The sequence below is a fragment of the Helianthus annuus genome, chromosome 13 (assembly GCF_002127325.2).
Source record: "Helianthus annuus cultivar XRQ/B chromosome 13, HanXRQr2.0-SUNRISE, whole genome shotgun sequence".
In the NCBI taxonomy this organism is placed as follows: Eukaryota; Viridiplantae; Streptophyta; class Magnoliopsida; order Asterales; family Asteraceae; genus Helianthus; species Helianthus annuus.
Window position 1 is genome coordinate 160,669,163 of NC_035445.2, and position 19,592 is coordinate 160,688,754.

General features: G+C 38.7%; 1 protein-coding gene across 2 annotated transcripts; it reads left to right on the forward strand.

Moving 5' to 3' along the window:
• Window positions 1-14,646: 14,646 nt before the first annotated feature.
• On the forward strand, window positions 14,647-19,055 carry LOC110902157 (transcription factor bHLH104). 2 transcript variants are annotated; one of them, XR_004876474.1, is made up of 6 exons: window positions 14,647-14,994; window positions 16,179-16,320; window positions 16,403-16,513; window positions 17,117-17,194; window positions 17,945-18,107; window positions 18,640-19,055. XR_004876474.1 is itself a non-coding variant. In XM_022148882.2 (4 exons), exons 1-4 carry the CDS (start codon window positions 16,386-16,388, stop codon window positions 18,892-18,894), a joined length of 624 nt encoding a protein of 207 aa, XP_022004574.2. In that variant the 5' UTR covers window positions 16,371-16,385; the 3' UTR covers window positions 18,895-19,055. The 2 variants fall into 2 exon arrangements, 1 of the variants encoding a protein (XP_022004574.2); XM_022148882.2 differs by lacking the exons at window positions 14,647-14,994; window positions 16,179-16,320 and having other exon boundaries at window positions 16,371-16,513.
• The last annotated feature ends 537 nt before the right edge of the window (window positions 19,056-19,592 follow it).

Here is a 19,592-nt window from a genome sequence, read left to right on the forward strand (position 1 = left end):
ACCTCGATGGCTGACCCAAGTGGAGTTAATAGTCAATCAAAAGAGGATGAAAATGATAACGCCCAAATTCATATAACGGGCGCTGAATTGAAAGCTTTGGTAGACAACGCTGTGAAGACGGCCTTAGATCGTCAATACGAAGAGTACAGCGAGTCTCGAAGCAGGACCTTATCTACACCACACTCAAAGCCAAAAACCCACTCTAAATCTCACAGCAAACCACCCTCGACTCCGTCTAAGCCTAAGAAGGACAACGATAGGCACTCATCCAATGAGAATAGCGTCCACCCTAAGAAGAAAGTGGTCGATGACGCACCTCGCGCCAAGGGTTGCACGTATAAGTACTTTGTCTCCTGCAAGCCTAGAGATTTTACTGGGGAGAAGGGCGCGGTGGATTGTATGACCTTGTTAGATGAAATGGACACTGTTGTGGACATCAGTGGTTGTGCTGAGAAAGACGTGGTGAAGTTTGTATCCCAGTCGTTCAAGGGTGAAGCCCTAGCTTGGTGGAGATCATTGGTTCAAGCCTCAGGGAAGGCTGTTTTGTATAGCATGACATGGGAGGAATTTATGGCTCTCATCAAAGAAAACTACTGCCCTCAGCACGAGGTTGAGAAGATAGAGTTTGACTTCTTATCGTTGGTCATGAAGAACCTGGATTGCCAGGCTTATCTCACGACTTTCAACACTCTGTCGAGATTAGTTCCGTACCTTGTTACACCGGAACCCAAACGGATCGCGCGCTTCATTGGGGGTTTGGCCCCAGAAATAAAAACTAGCGTGAAGGCTTCTAGGCCTGCTACCTTCAGATCCGTGGCAGATATATCTCTGTCTCTCACACTGGATGCAGTGAGACAGAGATCGTTGAGAAATGCTGATAGTGAGAAGAGGAAACGTGAAGATGATGATTCACGTAGATCTAACAAGAAGCATCGGGGCAATTGTGACCACAAGAAGGGGTCAGAGAACAAGAGGAATGACCGACAGTCGGGCGATAAGCCCATGTGCAAGGTTTGCCAGAAGCACCATTTCGGAAGGTGCAGGTACGAAAAGAAATCCCAGCTGAAGGCATGTGGGATATGCAAGTCTTCCGAGCATAGGACTCTTGAGTGCAAGAAACTCAAGGATGCAACTTGCTATAGTTGCAACGAGAAAGGGCACATCAAGACTAACTGCCCGAAGATAGCGAAGAAGGCTGAAGAAGGGAAAAAGACCAATGCGAGGGTCTTTCAGATGGATGTTAAAGAGGCTATCCAGAACGACAACGTCATAACCGGTACGTTCCTTATCAATGATGTATTCGCAAGAGTGTTATTTGATTCTGGATCAGATAAATCCTGTGGATGATAAGTTCTGTGAATTGTTAAAATTGCCTGTTAAAACCTTGAATGTGAAATATGAAGTAGAACTAGCTAATGGGACTATGGGAACAGTCTCAACTGTTTTAGATGGATGTGCTATATCCATTAGGAATCACTCATTTCCTTTATCCCTGTTACCCTTTAAACTCGCTGGTTTCGACGTAGTGTTGGGTATGGATTGGTTATCGCATAACCAAGCCCAAATCGTGTGCAACCAAAAACAAGTGGTAATCAAGACTCCGTCTGGAGAACCACTTACCATTCAGGGAGATACTCGACATGGATTGCCTGCACAAGTATCTATGCTAAAGGCATCCAGATGTTTGAAGAAAGGATGTGTCATTTATATGGCACAGGTGACTATTGGGGAGGAGAAGCCCAAGATTGAAGACATCCCAGTCATCTCTGACTATCCGGAAGTTTTCCCGGAAGAACTGCCTGGTTTGCCACGAGACAGACAAGTGGAATTCAGTATCGACATCATTCCAGGAGCCGCGCCTATTGCGAGAGCACCTTATAGATTGGCACCCACGGAAATGAAAGAATTGAGGACGCAGCTAGATGATCTGCTAGCCAAGGGTTTTGTTAGACCAAGTTCATCTCCTTGGGGAGCACCAATCCTATTCGTCAAGAAGAAAGATGGTTTGATGCGTCTATGCATCGATTACCGTGAGCTGAATAAAGTTACTATCAAGAATAGTCCTTTGCCCAGGATCGACGATCTGTTCGATCAGTTGCAAGGAGCGAGCTACTTTTCCAAGATTGACCTAAGGTCAGGGTACCATGAATTGAAGGTCAAGGACGAAGACTTGCACAAGACTGCATTTAGGACTCGCTATGGTCACTTCGAGTTCCTAGTGATGCCTTTTGGGCTCACTAATGCACCTGCCGCATTCATGGATCTCATGAATCGCATTTGTAAGCATTATTTGGATAAATTTGTCATTGTCTTCATCGATGACATCCTCATCTACTCCAAGAGTCAAGCTGACCACGAGAAATATCTTCGATGTATTCTTAAACTGCTTCATCAAGAAAAGCTGTATGCCAAGTTCTCTAAATGTGAATTTTGGCTACGAGAAGTCCAGTTCCTTGGGCATGTAGTCAGTGAGCGTGGTATCCAAGTGGATCCCGCCAAAGTTAAAGCCGTCATGAACTGGCAGGAGCCGAAGACACCTACGGAGATTCGCAGTTTCCTAGGTCTAGCAGGATACTACAGACGCTTCATCGAAAATTTCTCAAGAATTGCTGCACCCCTAACTTCTTTAACTAGAAAGAGTGTAAAGTTTAGTTGGGGCCTAAGCAGCAAGAAGCTTTTGATATCCTCAAACAAAAGCTGAGCAATGCTCCAGTGTTGACATTGCCGGAAGGAATGGAAGAATTTGTTGTGTATTGTGATGCATCGCACACCGGTATGGGTTGTGTGCTTATGCAGAGGGGCAAGGTGATTGCCTATGCTTCGCGACAATTGAAAGTGCATGAAAAGAACTACACCACCCATGACTTGGAGTTGGGTGCCGTTGTGTTTGCACTAAAGCTTTGGAGGCATTACTTATATGGCATTAAATTTGTGATCTATTCTGATCACAAAAGCCTTCAGCATCTGTTCAATCAGAAAGATTTGAATATGAGGCAACGACGTTGGATGGAAACTCTGAACGACTATGACTGTGAAATAAGATATCATCCAGGCAAGGCCAACGTAGTCGCCGATGCCTTGAGCAGGAAAGAAAGAGTGAAACCAATAAGGATCAATGCCAAGAGCATTGAAATCAAGAACAGTCTGAATGAGAGATTGTTAGCCGCACAGAAAGAGGCTGTGTTAGAAGCTAACTATCCAAACGAAAAGCTAGGGGTAACTAAAGAGCAGTTATCCTATGGCAAAGACGGAATTCTGAGATTGAATGGAAGGATATGGGTTCCTGTTTATGGAGGTCTTCGTGACGTTATCCTCCAGGAAGCCCACAGTTCCCGATATTCCGTTCATCCTGGTGCTGATAAAATGTACCAGGACTTAAAGGCAAATTTCTGGTGGATAGGCTTGAAGAAGTCTATAGCCACCTACGTAGCAAAGTGTTTGACTTGTGCGCAAGTGAAAGCTGAACACCAAAAGCCATCAGGCTTGCTGCAACAGCCTGAGCTTCCCGAGTGGAAATGGGAAATGGTGACGATGGATTTCATCACCAAATTACCAAAGACAAAGAAGGGAAACGATAAAATATGGGTAATAGTTGATAGACTGACTAAGTCAGCACATTTCCTACCCATAAAGGAGACTCATAGCTCCGATATATTAGCCCAGTTGTTTGTAGACAAGATTGTAGCCCTTCATGGCGTGCCTGTATCTATCATCTCCGATAGAGATACCAGATACACGTCGCACTTTTGGAAAAGTTTCCAACAATCTTTGGGCACACGTTTGAACTTCAGTACGGCTTACCACCCTCAGACAGATGGACAGAGTGAGCGTACAATCCAAACATTGGAAGATATGCTGCGTGCATGTGCGATCGACTTAGGTGGCAGTTGGGATAACCACCTACCATTGGTCGAGTTCTCCTATAACAACAGTTACCATACGAGCATTAAGGCTGCACCTTTTGAAGCTCTATATGGTAGAAAATGTAGAACGCCCATTTGTTGGGCAGAAGTTGGAGATGTCCAGATGACAGGACCTGATATTATATTTGAAACAACGGACAAGATTGTCCAAATTCACGATCGATTGAAAGCTGCCCGAGACAGGCAGAAGAGCTACGCAGATTTGAAGCGTAAGCCTTTCAATTTCGAAGTAGGCGACAAGGTTTTGCTTAAGGTATCACCCTGGAAGGGGGTGATGCGATTCGGTAAGAAAGGCAAACTCAGCCCGAGATATATCGGACCTTTCGAGGTAATCGAATGTGTCGGATCGGTTGCCTACAAATTAAACTTACCAGAGGAGCTCAGTGGTATCCACAATGTGTTCCACATCTGTAACTTGAAGAAGTGTTTCGCTGATGAATCACTTGTGATACCGCATACAGATGTACACATCGACGAGAGCTTAAAGTTCGTTGAGAAACCTGTGTCGATCGAGGATCGACAGGTTAAGAAACTTCACAGGAAGTATATACCTAAAGTGAACGTAAAATGGGATGCCCGTAGAGGTCCCGAGTACACGTGGGATGTAGAATCCATGATGAAAGAGAAGTACTCTCATTTATTTCAATAAATCTCGAGGTCGAGATTTCTTTTAAGGGGGTGAGGATGTAACACCTCAAAATTTTGCGTCCAATAATGTATTGACACGTGTCGTATGTTTACACATGGTGCTAAATACTAAATAAAGGACTAAAGTTGACAAACATAGAAAGTATGTGAATCCGAGGGTTCATAGTGTCAACAAGGGATAATTATACTGTACGGTAACCCTAAATGATGCTCGTACCTTCAAACGAATGAATCATGGATCGTACGGAACGAAATGGGGAAGAAAGTGAGGAATTACAAACTACAGGGGTCAAATGTGTCAACATGTTTAAGTTATACCTCTAAGTGACCTTTTGACAAACCCGAAGCTTTGTAACGGCTAATTATGCTCACTAGAATACTCGACAAAAATTTCATAAAGTTTCGTTATCGTATGAGCAAGTTGTGATCAAATTCGTATGCGAAGGATTAAAAACGTCAACGTTGAAAGTTAGGACTTTTCGGGTAATAATAAAGTTAACCGGGGACTTAACGAAATGGGTATAAGTCTTGAAGCCCCTAAACGTCAATTTTGAGGGCTCAATATGCAAGAAAATTATGGCCAATCAGAGTTTGAAGAGCCAAGGATCAAATCGCAAAAATCAGAAAATAAAGATTTGGTGCAGAAGGGGGTCGCGCGACGCGAGGCCCAAGGGGGGTCCTTCGCGTCACGCCTAGGCCTGTCTGGTCATTTTTCTTTTGCCCCATGCTTGCCTCTTCACTCTAACCGACTTAGTTCCATTAATGTAGCAGCATGGGCGCCCCCTACATGCTTTAGGGCCCTTAGAGACACTTGTTGATGATCAATGAGCATGGGTAGACTTGGTTGTCAACAATCTAGTGCCTTATGAACACTATATAAAGGCCTTCATGTGCAACAAGTTCTTCACACCTTTCTCTTGCACTTCTGATCATTTCTGGAGCTCCAAAGCAGAACCAAGCCATCCCTAGTCGTGCATAGGACTTTGGTAAGCACCCTTAACCTTTCTTAGTTGAGTTTTTGCTTAGTTATAGCTTAGAAGTCAAACCGTCGTAATTAATGGTTGACTTAACGGTTAATCACAAATGGTCCAGTGATTAGCCGAATCAAAGGTAGTTATATGTTGGTAATCATGTGGGCTTTAAACCCCTAAAAGCGCACCCTCTGATTCCCACCCTAACTAGTCCGAATGTCGAGTCAAACTTGCTTAGAAAAAGTCAACAGAATACTAATTTGCGATTTTATGCATAATCAGTAATGTAGATGGTGTATAACCTGTTTTAACACTTATATAACATGATAATAAGTATATTAACTAGTCTAAGCTTGTTTGATCCGACCGTTTTCTGTTTTGACCCGGTTCGGAACCGAAAGTCGCAAAACTTTGACTTTTGCTTTGACTTCAGTTCTGACCCGTTATGGTATGTTTTAGATATGCCTTAGGACTCTCTTAGGACCAGGTTACATGATGGTATAACCCTCTGTGACCGGTTCGTTGTTTGTCCGAGTCTTGTACACATTTCCGTTAAACGCCTACAAGTTGACCATAACGCCCTTTTTACTTTAAAATGAGAATTTTGGACATGTGAAAGGACAATGACCTTAGTTACTAATTTCTAAGCATGTCCCTGAAATTTCACGTCAATCCGAGGTCTAGAATAGGAGTTATGCTAAATAGCACAATTACGGAAACTTTAGTAATTAAACGGCGCATTTAGCGTAAAGCCTATCTAAACCCAAATTTTGACACCAAACCTTTTACACACTGATGTAAAATAATATTTTGAGATTTTTAAAGATTTTTAACTATTTGTAACCTGCTCATAACCTGCGGTTATGGCATCGGTTCGGTAAATACCGAATATACCCTTTTCGGACATAACTTGAGTTCTACATGGTCTTTTGACCCGATTCCAGTTGCTACTGATTTTAAATAATAAATAAAGTATTTTGAACTTTATAAACTGTTCGGAAAACTCAGATTTCCTGTAGAACTCGGGAACCTCATTTAAAATGACCAAAATACCCCTACGGGGCGTATATTGAAATTTAACTCATTACGGGCATTATGGAAGGTATCCTACTGATACCACAACCTCTTTAAAGCATATTAACTTAGGAAACCTGTGTAGGACTCTTACGGTTCTCCGTTACGCCTTTTGCGCGCGCGGTTCGGTTTATGTAACTAGTTTACATAAACTAGCCAAAAACGGGTCAAACCTTATCGTTTATACTCCAAAATCCAGAGTGTGGTTATTATACCCAAATAAAACAAGTCTTCAAACTTGTTGGATCCAAACCACATTCCATTCCTGGTTTTCGCCTTTCAGGCGATTAAACCGTATATATCCTTTGAAACTGACCGGTCTAAGCTAAGGCTAAATTAAAGACCCGTTAGGATTCTAATAGGTTGTTTAAACCTTCGTTCCAGAATAGGAGACCAGTAAAAGATACTTGCACTTGTTTATTAAGGACTATTACTTGCCCAGGTAAATACTTTTAACTTATTTTCCGTTATACGGGCTTGGGTTACGGTGTTTAAAATACCGCTTAGTCGGGCAATTGACCCCAACTCATTAGTGGTTGGGTATTATCAATGTGACCCGTTTGATTGAAAATTGGTTTTGTTGGCTTTACGCCTTTGGGAGCTTAATTACCATTAGGGGTGTTCATCGAATCGAATATCGAATTTTCGAATTATTCGAATCGAATTGTTCAAATAATTTTTATTTTTCCTTGAATTCGTATCCGATTCGAATTTGATTAAAACCTATCGAATTCGATTTGAATTCGTATTCGAATAAAAAACCCAATTCGTATTCGATTAAAGTTTCGAATTCGAATCGAATTCGACTTAATTCAGATTCTTTAAAACATGTAAAAAACTATCAAAATGAAACATAAATTTTAAAGCAGCCATAAAGCACGATATCACATTAAAAGGTTTCAAATAAAGTACCACAAGTCTAAAATTCAAAACGAGAAGTCGGGAATAATCACTCCACATTACAAGTTAATATTTTATGGTTAGAAATCTATTGATAGATACTTAGGTTTTACTTATGGGTCAAGTAGTGGGTTTGGTAATGGATAATTTTAATACTTGGAAAAAATTTTGAAAATAATTTATAGTATAGCTTAATAAAAGTTATATATGTATTATATATAAAAATAATAAATAAAAATGTATATTTTTATTCGAATTTCGAATCGAATCGAATTTGAAATTATAAATTCGTATTCGATTCGTGTTCGATTTACTTGACTCGAATTGAATCGAATTCGAATTCGAATTCTTATAATCGAAACGAATTCTTGATAATCGAATCGAAATTAAACGAATTTCGAATTTTTCGAATTCGAAAAGAATCCTGAACACCCCTAATGACCATGTCCTGGATATCCTTGGCATCATTTTACGAAATGGCAACGACCCCGACACGCGGGTGTAGGCGTACACCCGGCAATGTGTCTATATTAATTAAAGGTATAACCGTTGGTTTTCCCGCCACGGCTTTATGCTTTGTGGCGTGTCTATTAACCTTAAACCCGGCACGACCCGGGGCGACCGAACGCATAGTGAACATGTAATTCTTTTACAAGATTTAATTGATAAATTATCCCAAGTTATAAAGAGTTTGTGCCTTGCGCATTCAAATCAATTTTATTAAACATTTTACAAAAGTGTCGGTTGAATGTATTTACCAGTGTAAACTGACGTATTTTCCCCAAAAGATTAAATGCAGGTTCTGTACGAAATAGGCTGGCCACTCCTTAAGCATCGTTAGAGTCTCACAAGCTTGGGATGCCATATCTGTTGAACAACATTTATATTTTTTTTGATCCCCTGTGGATTTGTTTCGACTATTCGTAATACTTGGATATTACAATCAATGGTTGAAATATAATTTATCTTTATGCTTCCGCTGTGCATTTAAATATTGTGGTTTGACTATATTGTTGCCAACTACGTCACGGTAATCCCCCACCAGGCCCACCGGAGAAACACGTGGAAATCGGGGTGTGACATCGTGGCTTCAAGGGCCCAATCTTGGGGTTTACAAGACCACATACCCCGAGAATGTGGTGGGGATGTTTTAGACTCCGATTACAGGAGTGCGTTGGACCTTTTGCATAGTTCTCTTCCGGACCTTGATATTGGCGGTTTCTACATTAAAGACACCGCCCCTCCTAAATCCCAGAAAAGAAAATTCTGGCGAATGCCTTATATGGCGAAATTGTCAAGAGGTTTGAAGAGAAGTTTGTTTTATCCCGTCGGCAAAGAGCTGTGTTTGAATGTCTACGTGCCCCACATGCTCAGGATTTTCTGTCTGTCGCACCTATTGAAGGCTTGGGGCAACACATGTCGGCTGTGGAATACCGTGCTATCCTTAGATACCGACTGATGATCCCTTTGTTCCCAGTTGACGAGCCATGTCCGCTATGCCGCAAAGCATGTTTGGATTCTTTCGGCGAGCACGCGATCCACTGTAAAGAGCTACCAGGGTTTAAATATCGGCATGATTGGGTGAGAGATGTGTTATGTGATGTTCTTAAGCGGGTCGGGATCTCTGCCAAAAAGGAGGCTCCAGTTAATTTCCCGACTGACCCCTTAGAGGGGAGGTCCACTTTACGCCCGGCGGACATCCTTGTATTTGGATGGGAAGGGGGGAAACACGCTTGTGTAGATCTAACTGGAGTCTCCGCCCTTGTCGGGCTCAAGGAAAAGGGCTTTGTCGTAGGGCAAGCGGTGCTCAAGGCAGAGGCGAGCAAAGTGGCAAAACATGAGAAAGCCTGCCTGGAGAATCAACATGTGTTTGTCCCGTTTGCGTTTGATACCTTTGGTGGTCTCGCTCCTGACGCTGTGCGACTTTTGAATCGGGTTCAAAAAGTCGTTAATAGTAATTCTTCGTCGCTAAAGGTCTCAAACTTTGTATTTAGTAGAATTGGTTTTTCTATTCAAAAGGGGGTGGCGGCGCAACTTGTTGCCCGACTACCTGCCATTGCTTTGTAATTCTCCTTTTCGTGTGGAATGATACAGTGCTTTTGGTTTAAAAAAAAAGTTTAAGACCATTTTGCCCTTTGTTAAAAGAGAGAAAAAAAAAACTAAATGTTAACTGAAAAATCTGACCAAATTTTGATTTTAGATGAAAATGGCAACAAAATTGAAACCAAAGGGACCGGGATTCAAAACGTTTAAGTTTTGGACTAAAGTGGCAAAAATGACCAAACCTCAAAGACCATTTTTGCAGTTTACTCGTAAGTTTATGTTTAAGGGCTCGTTTCTGTTTTACAATCTAAAATAGAAAGTAAAAGGACTAAAACTAAAGAATAAACAATAGTAGAGGGGGGGGGGGATATTGTAAGCATTCAAACTCTTAAATCTTCCCTGTCTTCATCAGGCGGTTTATAGGATGAGCAAATACGCAGCGATCGATCGAAATTAAATTACACATGTCACATAAGACATGATTTTAAATCTGACACACATGATTTTAAAGAAATGAATGAGAAACTATCTGAAGAGATTAAAACATGAGTAAATTACAAGTTTTGTCCTTTATGTTTGTCCCAAATTTCAGGAGCTGTCCTTTACCTTTAAAATTGATGAGTTTTGTCCTTAACGTTTTAAAATCCTGCATGTTATGTCCTTTAGGGCAAACCCAGTTAATTTTCTTTGTTAAATCTGATCATGTGCAGGGCACATGAGGGCATTTTTGTAATTTCGTTTTTTATGGAAATTTATGTAGTTAACTTAAAATAAATACCTCACCATCTTCAAAAGTTGCAGACCCACCACCTGTCATCACCTGCCGCCACCACCTCCCACCCTCACCTGCCGCCAACCACCACCACCTCCCACTCTCACCTGCCGCCGACCACCCACTATCTCCACCATCGCCTGACCTACCATCACCACTCCACCGTCTCCAACATCACCATCAATTACATCGCCTGAACCAGATTCAAAAAAAAACCCCAAAATCCCTGAACAAACAAAAAAACCCCACTAGCTTAAAAGATCAGTGAAATGCTTGAATCTTTTCTTGGTGCAACTATCTGCAACGCCTATAAACAAGGCAGCATAAACCTAATTATTGAGATGGCTATTGAATCATGTAACTACCCAAACCTTAAGCAACTAATTAACAGATTTTGAATCTCCAAAGTCACAAGAATCGCCTCGAAAATCACATTCAAATACAGATACAAATCACATTCAAGTATGTTACCATCAGATACAAATCGGATCTGGGTGAAGAGAGAGAAGGGTATGGCGGCGACAGTGGTGGAGTTGAATCGGGACACCCATAACAGAAAACGCAATTAACGGTACCGGTTGTAGGTTACGGCAGGCGATGGAGATTTGGCCAACGACGCGATCTGATCGGAGATCGGAAGTTGTCGACGGTGACGATGGCGGTGGAAGTGGAGGTGGAGGAGATGATGTCGTCGGAGCGGAGAGGAGAGTCGGCGCGGAGAGGAGAGTGGAACTCGTCGAGTTGAGAGTCGGTGTCGGAGATTGAACAGTGGCTCGTGGCGGAGCTATGGCGGTGGTGGTGGCTCGTGACGGAGCTAGAGGCGTAGAAGATGATACAAAAGTGAAGGTTTAACAGGAGCTCAACCTTGACCTAGCGATATATGATACAAAACTGAAGGTTTTTTGTAAAACTAACTTACAGAAATAGTCCCTGTACTATACATGTATATCGAATCGAACTAAAGTTATATAATATGATTTAACAAAAAAAAAATTAACTGGGTAAAATGACCAAATTACCCTTTTATAATATGATTTAACAAAAAAAAAATTAACTGATTTACCCTAAAGGACATAACATGCAGGATTTTGAAACATTAAGTATAAAACTCATCAATTTTAAAGGTAAAGGACAGCGGCTGAAATTTGGGGCAAACAAAAAGGACAGAACTTGTAATTTACTCTTAAAACATTGAAGGCCAGTATGCGTATACTCATAAATGAACTTGCTTAATGGTTTTCTTTCTTTTTTAATAAATTTATGAAGAAATCCTTAAAAATACTTTTCTTTTCCCAAAACTGACTGGCAGAAAAGAAAAGAACAAGCTTGCGAAGAGAAACTTGTTTTGAAGGCAAAAAACGCAAAAATGGAGCAGTGGGTCGAATCCATGACCAACAATCTTCCACCACCTGTATGTATTTATGACACCACATCCGACTGCATTTCAGGCTGCAGCAATCAAGATGCCCTTTTTTCCAGGATACGGCTACATTCTAATGTGTCAGTATCTACCACAATCTACGTGTGACAGGTCTCATGATCATGAGCTAAGGCCACTTGCTTCTTAATGACCTAACCAATGAGAACTATTAGCTCATTGTAGTTTGTAAATAGAATTGCTTAGTTGGATTATGTGTTTTCATCACTTTGCACTTTTGCTATTATGCCTTTTAAAAACGATTAGAGTTCTTTGTTGGATACAAAGAATATCCTCCTTTGATATTTTTATCCTAGTGAAATTTTAATCTCTCTTCATAAATTGTTGCCTCCGTATGCTATCAATAATATAGTTATATTCCTTAAGTATTTATTTATTTGTTAAAAATATTATCTTCATATGTTAAACAAAATAAATGCTTACTTTTTTATAATAAAATATATATAGTTAACAATTAAAAGAAACAGAGATAGAGAAAATGTTAGTAGTAAACCACCAAACTATTCATAGTTAACAATTAAAAAAACAGAGATAGAGAAAATGTTAGTAGTAAACCACCAAACCATTCATAATTGGTTGATAGTATTTGATACTTCTACTTAGTTTCTTTATTGCGTTACTAATATAATATACTCAATTTATTTTGAAAACCTTTATAATGATACAATTAAGGGAAAGGGGCACTCAGACCACTCAGTGTGGGCGTAATCTTGGATTTGACAAATCTATTAACCTAGAAAGTTAATTAGTTAATTTTAGATTCTAGTCCGGGAATGAAATAATGTAAATCACCTCTGCTACAAAAAGTGAACTTATCGGATAAACATCACATAAAAGGGCCCATTTGGGTTTTCTAGTTTAAATTTCTTGAACGAGGAACATAAAATGGAAAGAAAAAGAAACTGAAGTAAAAATGTAGTGAAGGGGGGATATTATAAACATTTAAAAGGACTAATAATCAGTTAGTCTATGTTTAAGTGGATCGTTTGTAGGACTAGTAATTAGTTAGTCTATCGTTTATAGGGATCGATAGTATTTGTCGATATGAATAATGAGAAGGAAAGAGGAACGCGCAGTGAGAATAGAGTCCTATTTTATTTGTTAGGTCAATAAAATAAATAAGAATTACATAATACAAAAAGTGGGGATGGTTCAAATGAAAACCACTTTTATTGTGAAAACTCGAAAACTAACTAAAAAAGCCTAAAAAAACCTAAAAAACATACAATTTTTTTTTTTTACAATTTTTTTTAGAAAAATCGCTACTTTTTATATATGGAAAAAAATTTTCAAAAAAAAAAAAAAATTTTTTTGGTTGTACTGCACATGTCCACTAATACGGAAAGCCTAAACCACTTAACCCACCCCCCACCGACACCCCCAAAAACCTAACCCCCCCCCAAAAAAAACCTAAATTCACCCTCCTACCAAAAGCCTAACCCCCCCCCCCCCAAAAAAAAAAAAAAAAAAAAAAACCTAAACCCCCCACCCTCCCGAAAACCTAAAACTAAACCCTAAACATAAACCCGAAAAAAACCTAACCCCCCCACCCCCACCCCCCAAAAACCTAAACCCCCTCCCCCCCACACCCAAAAACCTAATCCTAATCCTAAACCTCCAAAAAAACTAACCCTAAAAGCTAAACTAGAATCAAAAAGCTAATTTTAAGCATGTAATGCACATTGTAGTACATGTTATATTGCACATGTGCACTACTATAATAATAGTATTGAAAACAAGACGACACCATAAATCTTTTTTTATGTCATAAAAAATATGCTCGAATATACTTGAATGAAAGATAAGAAAATTTGTGATCTTATGGTGTTATTTTTGTTTTAAAATGATAACGTATGGAGAAATGGGAAATGTTTGAAAAGTTATATATTTTTTGTTCCAATTTTACCCCTCCTTCATTAAAAGTCTTCCCCCCCTCCTTTTTAGTGGGTTTTAGTTAGTTTTCTAGTTTTCACAATAACTATAGTTTTCATTTGAACCTTCCCCTACAAAAAGTTTAGACAAAATAAATAAAGGCGCAAAATTCTTTAATGAACAACATAAACAAACAAACGAACATCATGAACACATTATTGAACGTTCACGAACACAATCGACCCGTGTTCATTCATTTAACTAATTGAACGTAATTTCTTCTTTATGTTCATTCACAAACGAATGGTTGAAAGAACGTAAACGGTTCGTTTACAACCATAATTGTTTATGTTCTCTAATCTGAATTTCATGTACTAGCAACAAAAAATAAAGGGATATTGGCCTCTAATAATCACTACTAGACGTCATTGGCCATTGATAGTCCCAACCTTTTTTATTCCCCCTGACAGTCCCACCTTTCAACTATTTTTTCTCCACAGTTAAAAAAAACGTAACGACGTTAAGTTTTTTTTATCAAATTACAAACTGACGTTTTAGGTCTTTTGATTAGAACAAGGATACGCGTCGAATCATGTAAAACTTACCTTGAAATTGTGCTCCAAACGACGAAAACGGTTCTTCAATTCGGGTGTTTAAACTTCCAATTAACAAAAATCAAGTCGTTTGGAGCACCATTTCGAGGTAAGTTTTACATCATTCGACTCGTATCCTCGTTCTGATCAAAAGCCCTTAAACGTCAATTTACAATTCGGAAAAAACTTAACTCCGTTAAATTTTTTTAACCAAGGAATAACGGAGGAAAAATAGGTATTGGGACTTGTAGCCCGTTTACCAACTATCTCGATGTAAATTATTATTCTTTAATTAGAACATATTTAAGTGACCTATATAATAAATTTAATACATATATTATTTTTTTATAATATTGGGACTGTCATTTAAACCCCTCTATTACTCAACAACTCTTTCTTCCCCCTCTTTATCCGATGGTTTTCACTTCTCAGGCACAAATACACAGAGATTCAACAAATTACGAGCCATTTTCCATTAAAAATTAGGAGCCATTTTCCGTTGGATTGCACCATGGCTCGTAACGAAGAATTGTTGAGTTAAGCAAACCAAACCAAACCTAATTGACGAGATTTACAAGCTAATATATGCTGAAATGAGTGATTTGGAAGGTAGTCCGTCCATGTTTCAAACCCTAGCCGACGACGTGGACCAGAGTATATATATAGGTATTTATGTTTTACAGTTATGAATATGAAGTCCGTTTTCAGTTTCAAATGGAGTTAAGATCCTCGGTTCAGATGTAGCAGACTCACGATTCAGGTGTGTTTTTCATTTCTGAACTACTTACTGTTTATTCATGATACGCTTCGATTTCATGCATTTACCTGACTGACTCAGTGGAGCTAAAATATAATATCCATGGCCCATGGCTGTAATAAGAAAGCGTAATTGCTAAAAAAAAATAGTATTCATAAGTGTTATCTGTAATTTTAACTTGTTTAAATCTATAAAATTTTCCCAAAACAGTGGAAAACTGCTGTAAAAGATATCTAAAAACTATGTGATATTGATCATTTGTCATATTTAGGGCATGTTTGGCTAAAGCTTTTCCACCACAACTTATAACTTATTGACTTTTACAAAAAGCTAATAAGGAGATTTAGTGTTTGGCAAACCCAAAATGACTTTTCAAAATGACTTTTTGTACATGAGAAAAAGTCATTTTTTAGAAGCTAGGATGTTGTGACTTTTTGAGGAGCTTATAACTTTTCAAACACTTTTAGTCATTTTACATTAATAAGCTAAGCCAAAAACTTTTAAAAAAACAACTTATTGACTTATTGGCTTTTCCTATCCCATAAGCTAATCCAAACACTTTTTTTTAAAAACTTTTTTTTAAAAAGTAATAAGTCAATAAGTTCTTTTCACAAAAAGTCGTTTTTAACTTAAATAAGCTTAGCCAAACATGCCTTTAATAGTGTTTGAAATAAAATCCGAATCTTTGTTGGGTACTGCAGTGGAGGTTATAGCTACTGGATTGAAGTTTGAGTGCTACTACATGGAGCATTTATCAGTCCAGTGGCTAAACTAAACTGGAACATTTGGAAAAGTCAAAAGGAATGCCAAACATCATCTAGAAAAGGACTTATATATCTAAAAGGAATGTCAAACACTCTGTGAAAAGGACTTATATGCATTTTTTTGCCTTCAAGAAGGAGAAGTCAATAAGTAAGAATTTCTTACTTTTGCTTCTCAAAAGTCCTTTTGAGTTAAAAAGGAATCCCAAACATGCCCATTATAGTCAGTCTGGTTCTGGAACTTAAATCTGATGAGTATTGAGTTGAACTTACAATGGTGGAAGTGTTTAAAGATTGCATGTTGTATAGTTAGTTTCAGTTTAGTTACAAACAACGTAGGTAACAGTTTGCATTGGGTCAAAGCTACTCGGGTGGAGATCTGAATCCTTAAAGGGTTTTTTTTAATCAAAAGTTGCAAAACTGCAGATTTGTGGTCTTTAGAAGGCAAAGGGCATTATGGGCAGAACTGAAATAGAGCTGCAAAGTAAAAGGGCAAAACATGAAGAAGTCAGAGTCAGAAGGAGGAATGTCACAGATTTCAGAAAACTCAAAAACTTTATTGTGAAAGGTACATGCTTTTATGGTATTGGATTTGTAGTATTATGAGTATTAAATTGACCTGACAGTATAGCAATGCCACTACTGTATAGTGTCAATTTAATAGCAAACAATTGTAGCGGTGGAGTCCAAGGTGATGGTTCAGTTGCTAGCATTGCACCACCGGAGACGGAGGGTGTGGAGAAAGAATGCTCAAGAAAAAGGTATTTGCTGTTTTCATTTGGATAAAGTTTGGTAATAGCCAGGATCAATGTACAGAAAGATAGACGTCGTTGACAACATAATGTCAAGTTGTCAACAAGGATAATGTTGTTTTATTCTGTTAAGTTTCTCCAAGTTATCGCTTGGTTTCGTAAGAAGTTAAACACTCTCTAACGGGATGATAGTCGTGTTTATGGCTATTATGTGTATAATTCTGTTTTTTTTTTGGGTAACCTGGCCTAGGGGCCCCTACCAACCGTTCTCATATCCAACAAAGGACATGGGCCAAGACTGGTTCTTCGTACCTCGGCTATATGCTGAGCGTGTTTGTGACTTAAGTTGATTTGTGATGCTTGTGGTGAATGGTCAAAGCTGAGCGTATTTTACAGACCCATATAATTAAACTAATGAATAATAGCCACGATAACCGCAATGGTACAAACATGGGGCACATTTGACTGCTCTAAATCTTTGTATCCGATCATTTACCAAATTGTCCCATTATTCTGTAACTGCACATTTTGGGGTTTTGTTATTAAAATGCAGTTTCCTTGTCTTTATCTGCACGTTTGTAGTTGATAAACATTAAATTGTTTACTTAACAGGGGACGCAGTAATTCATGCAGCAAGGCTGAGAATAAAGCATGTCGTGAGAGGCAAAGAAGGGAATTATTAAACAGCAGGTGACCCTTTTCTTGATTAAATTTTCATATTTAGTGATTTAGTTTATCCCTTAAGTTGCTTAAAAAAATACAGACGAACAAGAATAAATGTACCGTTTAGTCAAATGGGTTGATGCGTGTTATTCTCTATCTCTCTCTTAAATGGGTCAAATCTAGGGGTGAGCAAAAGGAAAAACCCGACCTGGCCCGAGCATTACCCAACCCGAGAACCGATCAAACATGTCGGGTTTCACCATTAAAAGAACCGAGACCCGACCGACCCTATTTTATATGAAAAATTGGAACCGATCTAAATACCTAGGTACTTGAGTTCGGGTCGAGTTGGGTATATTTTCGGTTCGGTTCTCGGTTATTTTTGGTCCGGACCTAAACTTGCTCACCCCTAGTCAAATCAATAGATGACTTAAGATGAACTACTGAAGGGAGTCAAACGGGTTGAAAGAAAGTCACCCAGAGTGTATTTACTGAAGTAATAAAGTTTATTTTAATAATTTATAAAATAATAAACCTTCATTGACCCGTAACAAAAAGTCTCGCTCGTTTTAACCTGTTAACCATTACAAATCCACCCATTTAGATGCCTCTAGGTTTTAAGTTTTGGTATTCATATCCGGTTAGTGCGTTAATTAATAACCAAAATGCAAGAAATAAGTATTTTCTGGTCTTTTTCATATTTAGTATATTCTTCAGCAATATAAATGGATTTATGTTTATGGTTTATTGTTTATATAGTATTAATTCTTTTTGTAGGTTCTTAGAATTAAGCTCTACTTTGGAACCCGACCGGCCTGCCACCACTGATAAATTGGCTATACTTGGAGATGCTATTCGAGTTCTAAATCAGCTCAAATCTGAAACACAGGATTTCAAAGAAATGAATGAGAAACTATCGGAAGAAATTAAAACTCTGAAGGTTAGTATACATGTACACGTATTCATGGTTTTAAAAAACGGTTGAGGCGTGCGCCTCGAGGTGCGCCTCAAGGCGAAACAGCCAAAAAACGATTTTGAGGCGCGCCTCAGGGGGTTGCTACTGTTTGTGCGCCTCAGAGGGGCTGAGGCGCTAAAAAGGCTGCGCCTCAGGGGTTTTAGATATTTTTTTTGATGTTTTTGCGTTTTTGTGTCAATTTCAAGCAATTTATGTCTTTTTTATGTGTGTTTTTTATTATTTTGATGAATTTGATGATGAATTTAGTTAGTATTACTATTTTTATAAGATATATAATATTTATATTTATTTTTTAATTCTACCTCGGGCTTACGCCTCGGTTCGCCTAAAGGCTTACGCCTCGTGAGGCGAAGTGAAAACGCCTCGAAACTCATTTCCGTTTTTTTAAACCTTGCACGTATTGATAATAAATGAACTTGCTTAATGGTTTTCTTCTTTCTTTTAATAAATTTCTCTAGACTTGTTTATAAATGTTTTTCTTTTTCAAAACCTGCAGGCGGAGAAGAACGAGCTTCGTGAAGAGAAACTTGTATTAAAGGCGGAAAAAGCAAAAATGGAGCAGCAGGTCAAATCCATGACCAGTAATATTCCACCACCTGGATTTATGGCACCACATCCGGCTGCATTTCAGGCTGGAGCGAACAAGATGCCTGTTTTTCCAGGCTACGGTTACATTCCAATGTGGCAGTATTTACCACCATCTACGTGTAATACGTCTCATGATCATGAGCTGAGGCCACCTGCTGCTTAATGACCGAACCAATAAAAGAAGCGTTAGCTCATTGTAGTTTGTAAATAGAAATGCTTAGTTGGATTTTGTGTTTTTATCAATCTGCACTTCTGCCATTATGTTTTTAGGGACGAATAGAGTTTTTTGTTGGATATAAATGATATCCTCTTCTAATCTTTTTATTTGTCCAACCCATTTGTCAAATTTGCTTACTAAATTCGCCTTTTTTGTGTTTGAAACTGAACCGAATTTGGTTTTTCGGTTCAGTCATGCCATCTCTTCTAAAGCCGAGCTTTCACAACCACTTTCCTAGCCAATCTGAGCTCTCCCCACTATCATGCGCCCAATGATTATCAAGTGCATTTTCAGTTTCATGATATGTTATAAACCTTCTAATAATAATAAAAAAAGACTATGATCTGCAAATTTGTGAATCTCCTTCCACAAGCTTTGTTTTAAATAAAAAAAAACGTCTGATGTGCAAAGTGCGCAAGGAGATCACGATTCAGAAAAGCACCTCATAGCCTTGAGGTGGCGCTTTATGCACATTTGGGATAAAATTGGTCAAATTTTGTTAAAAGGTGACATGTAAAAGCAGACAAACGGATGAAGAATTTTATGAACAGTTGACTTGTTAAAAAGACTAATGTGTAAAATATACAAGACAAATGCAACTTTTGGTCTTTCATAAAGCTTATTCGGTTGTACATGTGAAGTTC

What these genes read in the sequence shown, in the direction of transcription:
- LOC110902157 (XM_022148882.2), top strand. Translation starts at nt 16,386, where the DNA reads ATGCCACTACTGTATAGTGTCAATTTAATAGCAAACAATTGTAGCGGT. An exon ending in AAAGAATGCTCAAGAAAAAG is followed by an intron (nt 16,514 to 17,116) that starts GTATTTGCTGTT and finishes TTTACTTAACAG; the next exon opens with GGGACGCAGTAATTCATGCA. An exon ending in AAGAAATTAAAACTCTGAAG is followed by an intron (nt 18,108 to 18,639) that starts GTTAGTATACAT and finishes CAAAACCTGCAG; the next exon opens with GCGGAGAAGAACGAGCTTCG.